The 8026-nt window shown below is 49.1% G+C and overlaps 1 protein-coding gene across 1 annotated transcript; it reads left to right on the plus strand.

Moving 5' to 3' along the window:
- Positions 1-727: 727 nt before the first annotated feature.
- Znf689 (zinc finger protein 689) lies at positions 728-6855 on the plus strand. Its single transcript, XM_017795783.2, has 3 exons — positions 728-1298; positions 1483-1596; positions 5456-6855. The coding sequence occupies exons 1-3, from the start codon at positions 1094-1096 to the stop codon at positions 6637-6639; spliced, it is 1503 nt and encodes a 500-aa protein (XP_017651272.1). The 5' UTR covers positions 728-1093; the 3' UTR covers positions 6640-6855.
- The last annotated feature ends 1171 nt before the right edge of the window (positions 6856-8026 follow it).

An 8026-nucleotide genomic window follows, 5' to 3' on the forward strand; every position in this document is an offset into this window, starting at 1 on the left:
TGAAATCATGTGCTAGCCCTTTATCCTCTCCAGCAGCTTAAGTGTGCACTCACATTTCTCCAAATTGAGCTATGTGTAGGACGAAAAAGTAGGCACAGTGGTATCTGTTCGGCCTGCAAACTAAATCAAACTTCCTAAAGCATTGGAAGGTCAGTCATTCGTTTCAATAGACTTATTTAGTAGCTCCCCAATGTATAAGATGTATCTTCCAGGGTTGGGGATTTAGCTCAGTGGTAGAGTGCTTGCCTAGCTAAGCTCAAGGCCCTGGGTTCGATCCTCAGCTCCGGAAAAAAAGGCAAAAGATGTACCTTTCATCATCTGTGTCAACCTTTTAGGCCTTCAGTTTTTACCAGGAGTGCCCTGTAAGTATCAAAAAGTATCACTGGTCACCTAGAACTTTTCAGGATTCCCGGTTGTGACAGACAAATTTTTGGTCACAGAATGCAGCTATTAACAAATGTATGCTGATGCTATGTAACTTTTTCTAGAGAGACGTGAACAAACGTCTATTCACTCCAGATAGGGCAAACAAATATCGGAAAACACCCGGAGTACTTCCCAACTGATTACAAATCTCACTATCAGCTGTGGAGCTCACGCATCATCCACCTTCTTGCCCTAAGAATCCGTTGGCTTCATTCAAACGGGCCGCGTTCTCCAACACCCAATTAGAACGTCGGATCTTCAGTTGCCGCCCAATGAACGAATGTAATAGATAAGGGAAAAGTGGGCGTGAAGCCATCTCGCAGCGCCATTACACTTCAGGGCAAAGGGGTTAAGAAGCCGGCATGGCGCTCAGGTCAATAAAATCGATAGCTGGAACCTGCCTGTGTTCTAGGCAAAGGCGATGCAGTAGCCGCGCCGCCATTTTCCCCGAAGGCATCTTCCGGTGCCTTTCACCCAAGTTGGAGCAGGAGTTTCCTGGATAACGGAGCGGTTCTGACAGCCCCTGGGGCGGCCGATCCTGCCCCTGTGGGCCTCCCCGACCACACGCCGGCCGAGCGGCTCGGGGCTCCTGGATCCGGGGTCGCCAGCGCCCGGGGAGGCCGCGAGGGGAGGCAGTGGGGCAAGTGGGGCAGGCCCGGCAGGCCGGATGGCGCTGCCTTCCGCGCCGCTCCCCGCGCGGGCACCCGGAGAGGCCGGACCTGGTCGGCGAAAGGGAAGGAGAGCCAGGGCCTTGAAGTTCACGGACGTGGCCGTGTACTTCTCCTCCGAGGAGTGGGGGTGTCTGCGGCCGGCGCAGAGGACTCTGTACCGGGACGTGATGCGGGAGACCTACGGCCACCTGGGCGCGCTCGGTGAGGCCCGGCCGAATCCGCTTCCCGCGGGGTCTGCGGGGGTGATGGAGCTGGAGGGCGGGGTGGCTTGGGGCCGTGGAGTCCCGGGTCCCGACCTGCCACGGCGTGTCTGGGGAGGGGCAGGTAGCGATGTGACCAGGCAGCATCTCTGGAGCCAGCCCTCAGACCCGTTCTCCTTCCCCAGGATGCGCAGGTCCCAAGCCAGCTCTCATCTCGTGGTTGGAAAGAAACACCGATGATTGGGAACCCGCTGCCCTAGATCCCCAGGAGTACCGGAGATGGGTAACGTTCCAGAGAAGTGAGTGGAAAATGCCCACGGAGCGTAAGGTCTTCACTTCACTGACCCAACGGAGAATTTTGGTCTGGTTGAGGGTACCAGATTCGTTTTCTGTGGGCAAAATGAGCACCTGCTGTACTCTAGTGACTAAAACAGTTAGTGAACTTTGAAAAAGAGCTACCCCTCCTGCCTCCCAGGATCCCTGACCCCGCCTCCTTTGAATTGGGCCTTGGCTGAAAACCCTAAATATCCGAATTTCTGTGTTGAAAGGTTCTCACTGAGGACTGGATAGTGGCTTCTTGTCGTTCTAATAGCAGCAAGACCTTAAGCAGTGAAAGGCACTTTCTCAGTATCAAGCAAAGCTCTGGTCAAGGGCATTCAGGTAGAAAGACTCCAGGTCCACCTGCAGAGGCAGATGGCACTGACTGAATTGAAGTTTCCCTGCTTAGATCTCTAAGGTCAAAAGTATTTCTAGCCAGGCTTGGTGGCATATGCCTTTAATCCCAGCACTGGGGAGTGGGGGTGGGGGTCGTTGGGTGGAAAGCAGGGAGATTTCTGTGAGTTTGGGGCCAGTCTGGTGGTCTACATAGTAAGTTCCAGGCCCGCTGGGGCTACATAGTGAGACCCTGTCTCAAAAACAAATTAAGAAAACAAAACAATAACAGCAAAAAGATTGATTTTTAATTGTGTATGTGAGCATGTGTGTTTATTTTTATTTGTGTGTGTGTATGTATGTGAGCATGTATGTGGAGGCCCAAAGACACTGCAGGAGGGCACTGGATCCCCTGGAACTAGAGTTACAGGTGGTTGTTAGCTGCTGGATGAGGGAACTGGAAACTGAACTTGGGTCTTCTGGAAGAGCCAGAAGTTCTCTTGATCACTGAGCCAACTTGTCAGTTCCCTGGTTCACTCTCGAATTAAAAGAAAAAGCCCCATTGATTTGGATGTGCATCTAGACTAGTGAACTATTTATTGTATGAATACAGTTCAAGGTCTTCTAACATTGCTTACAGCTATGGTTCTTTTGTTTTTTGGGGTGTTTTTTTGAGACAGGGTCTCCCTGTAGCCCCAGCTGGCTTGGAACTTGCCATGTAGACCAGGCTGGCCTTGAATTCAGAGACCTGCCTCTGCCTCCCAAGTGCTAGGATTAAAAGTGTGTGCCACCACGCCCAGCACAGCTATGGTTCTTATAGTGCTTCTAGACCAGCTGTGCATTATTTGGGAATGCTTTAAGCAAGAAAATTCTGGGCTGGAGAAATGGCTCAATTATTAAGAGTAGTTGCTGCTTTTCTAGAGGACCTGTTTGGATCCCAGCACTCAGGTTGGGTGGCTGCCTGTAACTCCAGCTTCAGGGGACCTGACACCATCATTTGACCTCCTCAGGCACCTGTACACACATGGTAGACATTCATACAGACATATACACATGCACATAAATGAAAATAAAAATAACAAATTCTTGGCTCCTCTACAGACCCACTGAATTCAACACTGGCTGGGGCCCAGTAATTTGTTTCAGTGAGTCCTCCCCATGATTCTGATCACAGTAAAGTCTGAGAGCCATTGGTTTAGAGTTTTTTGCTGTTGTTGTTTTGGGTTTTTTAATTTTATTTTTATCTTTTTGAGATAAGGGGCTTGTTATATTCCTGAGGCTGATCTGGAACTCACAGCCTCCTGAGTGCTGGGATTATAGACAGTAGCACCACACCTGACTTTTTCTTTTTTTCCTCCCTTCCTTCCATCTATTTATTTTTGTTTTATGTATATGGGTATGTTGCCTGCATGTATATAAGTGTACCATGTGCATATAGTACCTGTGAAGACCAGAAGAGGGTGTTGGATCCCCTGGAACTGGAGCTATGGACATTTGTTAGCCACCATGTGGGTGCTGGGAACCAAAGCTATGTCCTCTGTAAGACCAGCCAGTGCTCTTAATCACTAAGTCATCTCTCCGGCCCCTCCCTCTCTCTCTTCTCTTTTCCCTTTCCCTTTCCTTTCTTTTGACAGCATCTCATTGTGTAGCCCTGGCTGGCCTGGGATTCACTATGTAGACCAGGTTGACCTTTATGGGGTGCTGTGGATTAAAAGCTACCACACCTGTGCACAGAGACTCTTATGGTCCAGTCACTGTAAGCTCATACCTCATGTCTTCCCACTTCTACCTTGTGCTTTTGTCTAAAATCTTACAGCCCATGCACACTTGGGGGTTTTTCTTTGTGATGTTCCAGATGGAACCCAAGGCCTCAGGCCTGCTAGGCAAATAATACTTTACCACTGAGGTACATTCCCCAGCCTCACCTTGGAATTTTTCATGTTGTCTCCTCTGTCTTGGGCTGCCATTTCAACTTTCAAACACCAGTATATTAATTCGTCTATTAAGAATCAGCTAAATTAGCCACGTATGGTGGCATATACCTGTAATTTTGCTACTCAGGAGGCTAAGGCAGGAGGATCATTGCAAGTTCCAGACCAGCCAGGGCTACCTAAGGAAACTGTCTTGAAAAACAAAGACAGACAAAAATTAGCTAAGTTGAGCTAGAGTTGTAGTGCAATGATAGAATGTTTGCCTAGCATTCACACACAAGACAATGGATTCAATTCCCACCACCCTTTATGTGTGTGTGTGGAGGCATTGGGTAAGTTAAAAATACTATGGCTCATCCACAGTGGAATTCTCTGCATCTGAAAATAGAGTAAGGGTCCAAGTAGTAGCACATACCTTACTCCCAATACTCAGGAAGCAGAGTCAGGCAGTGAGGCCATTCTGGTGTACATAGAGTTTCAGGTCAGCCAGGACTATATACCGAGACCTTGTCTTAAAAAAGAAAAACCAAGGGATGGGCATGGTGGCACATACCTTTGATCCCAGCACTCGGGAGGCAAAGGCAGGCGGATCTCTGTGAGTTCAAGGCCAGCCTGGTCTACATAGTGAGTTCCAGGCCAGCTGGGGCTACAGGGAGATCCTGCCTCTAAAAGACAAAACAAACCAAAAAACAAACAAAAAAATAAAAAACAGAAACTAGAATAAGGGCATGCACTGACACACAAAAAAAACCTTTGGAACATAAGTGACAAAATTAAGATGTGGTAAAGTATGTATAAAGTTATCTTTTATGTAAGAAAGTCTGGAGAGATGGATCAGCAGTTAAGAGCACTAGCTGCTCTTGTAGAGGCTGGGGATATGGCTGGCTTGGTAGAATGCTTTTCTAGGATGCACAAAACTCTAGGTTTGATCCCCATCACTGTACACACAAACTGTGGTGGTGCACACTTTTAATGCCAGCACTTGGAAGGTGAAGCAGGAAGAGCAGGAGTTCAAGATCATCTTCAGATACATGGTGGGTTGGAGGCCAGCCCTCTTGGCTATCTGAGACCCTGATAAAAAATCAAACAAAAGCCTAAAATGCTGAAAAAAACCAACATAGTTTCTAGAAGGTAGATGGGGATGAAGATTTTTCTGTACCACGCTGAGCTTCTCTATCCCCCAAGCCCTAAGAACATTTAAGTTTTTTTAAAGACAAGGTTTCATTATAGCCCAGTAAGGCCTCAAATTTGCTATGTAGCCAAGGATAAGTTGGTTTATGTGGTGCTGGGTCAAACCCTGGGCTTCAGGTCTACTAGGCACTCTACCAACTACACAACCCCAAACATTCTATTTTAAAAGTCGGCTTAATCCCCCAAGAAATCATCCCTGACTTCTCCAGCTGGTTAAGAAGCTCCTTCCTATAATGCCTTCCACGTTTCTGTATGGCAGGCTCAAATGTCTGTGATAACAATTGACAGGGCCCTAGTGTACTGACCTTGTAACACCTAACATTGTAGTGGGCAAGCATCGGGAGCCCGATATTTGTTAAATTAATTTCTCTCTGTGTCCCTGTAGAAACCAAAGCCAGACAGAAGAAGGGCGAGAAGGAAGTATTCCCGCCTAAGGAAGCACCCCGAAAGGGGAAAAGAGGGCGGCGGCCCAGCAAACCCCGGCTGATCCCCAGGCAGACGTCTGGGGGCCCCATCTGCCCTGACTGTGGCTGCACCTTCCCTGACCACCTGGCTCTGCAGAGCCACAAGTGTGCCCAGAATCTGAAAAAACCTTACCCTTGTCCTGACTGTGGGCGCCGCTTTTCCTACCCTTCCCTGTTGGTCAGTCACCGGCGGGCGCACTCGGGCGAGTGCCCTTACGTTTGTGACCAGTGCGGCAAACGTTTTTCCCAGCGGAAGAACCTCTCCCAGCACCAGGTCATACACACGGGCGAGAAGCCCTACCATTGTCCTGACTGCGGCCGCTGCTTCCGTCGCAGCCGGTCCTTGGCCAATCACCGGACCACACATACGGGCGAGAAACCACACCAGTGCCCTAGTTGTGGGCGGCGCTTTGCCTACCCATCCCTGCTCGCCATCCACCAGCGCACGCACACGGGAGAGAAGCCCTACACTTGCCTAGAGTGCAACCGCCGCTTCCGCCAGCGCACTGCCCTGGTCATCCATCAGCGCATCCACACCGGGGAGAAGCCCTACCCTTGTCCGGACTGTGAGCGGCGCTTCTCTTCTTCCTCTCGTTTGGTTAGCCACCGGCGGGTGCACTCTGGCGAGCGGCCCTATGCCTGTGAGCACTGTGAGGCCCGATTCTCCCAGCGCAGCACCCTGCTGCAGCACCAACTCTTGCACACAGGGGAGAAGCCCTACCCCTGCCCCGATTGCGGACGTGCCTTCCGGAGGAGTGGCTCCTTAGCCATACATCGCAGTACGCACACTGAGGAGAAGTTGCACGCGTGTGAGGACTGTGGCCGCCGCTTTGCATACCCCTCACTGCTGGCCAGTCACCGGCGTGTGCACTCAGGCGAGCGGCCCTATGCCTGTGACCTCTGCTCCAAACGCTTTGCCCAGTGGAGCCACCTGGCTCAGCATCAGCTTCTGCACACCGGGGAGAAGCCTTTCCCCTGCCTTGAGTGCGGCCGATGCTTTCGCCAGAGGTGGTCTCTGGCTGTTCACAAATGCATCCCCGGCGCCCCAAACTGTAACCCTAGATCTGGTTTAGGGGGGTCCAGCCAGAGGAGCAGTGTTCTTTAGCATGAAAAGGACTATGAACATTTATTTTATTGGAGGCGTCCAGAAACTGCAAAAAGCTGCCCGAGGTCATACAGAGCAGTCAGAACTAAAGCTCAGGTCTGCTCCACACACCTGAACTTCAGTACTCCATCACACTGGCTTGCCAACCTGTGCATGTCTAGAACCTCCCAGCAGGAGAGGTGACATCACTTGATTAAAGTTTTCCAAGTTAATCAATCTTAAAATATGTTGGGTGTGTTTCTCCCCACCTATGTTATGGACTGCTTTCTTAGTTTGTGCTTACAAAGGTTACATGCAGGCAGGAAAATCTCATTTATAGGGGATGGAACCTTCACACTGTGAGGGGAAACCCCACTTAACTCACTTTTAAAAAAAAATTTTTATTTTACATGTATGTGTGGATGACTACATGTAGGTAAGTGCACCAGTGTCATTCAGTGCCCACAGAGAACAGAAGAGGCTGTCAGATCCCTTGGAACTGGAGTTACAATTAGCTGCTATGTGGGTGCTGGGATTTGAACCTGGGTCTTCTGTAAGAACAACCAGTGTTCTTAACTGCTGAGCCCTTAACTCACTTTTTGCAACACTTCTTCTAAATGATAGATGCATGCTTGAAAACCTTCGCCTGGATCCAGCCTACTACCTTACAAGGCAGATCGTGTCCTTGTGGGATAGTGTTTTCAGAAGACTAAGTACTGCATTCTTTGTAAAGCTGGCCTAGAATATGTTCAGCACTTCACCTACCTAATCACAACTACTTCGTCCCCAAGTTTGGTCACTTTTTTTTGTGTATGAGAGTATTGCCTGCTTGTATGTGAGTGTACCCCTGTTGTGCAGTACCTGAGGAGGACAGAAGAGGACATTGAATCCCTTGGAACTGGAGTTATGGATGGTTGTTAGCCATGATGTGGGTGCTGGGAACCAAATCTGGGTCCTTTGCAAGAGCAACCAGGAGCCATTTCTCCAGGCCCCGCCCCCCCATTTTCTTTAAGATGAGGGTCTCACTACATTGCCTCAAATGGTCTTTAACTTACGGGCTTAAGTGATCATCCTGCCTTAGCGTTCTGAGTACTTAGAGCTGCTGGCATGTGCCAACACACCTGGCTCAGCAATCATTCTTTAACAACAGGCTTTCAATTTCTACTGCCAAATGTGCTATATTTTCAATATCCCTGCTAAAGGATCATACAGAAACATCACCTACAATATACACTGTGTACCTCTTTGATCTGTTTTTAACAGCTCTAGGCTGCATTGATTTAAACGCCTCTCTGGGGGTTTGTTGGGTTGTAAACATCTAAATGTCCTGACCTTTATTTTTCTTTTATTTTTTTGATTTATTTATATTTTATGTGTTTGACCTGTGTGTATATGTGTACCCATCTGT

This window comes from Nannospalax galili, unplaced genomic scaffold (genome assembly GCF_000622305.1).
Source record: "Nannospalax galili isolate Female #2095 unplaced genomic scaffold, S.galili_v1.0 scaffold788, whole genome shotgun sequence".
In the NCBI taxonomy this organism is placed as follows: domain Eukaryota; kingdom Metazoa; phylum Chordata; class Mammalia; order Rodentia; family Spalacidae; genus Nannospalax; species Nannospalax galili.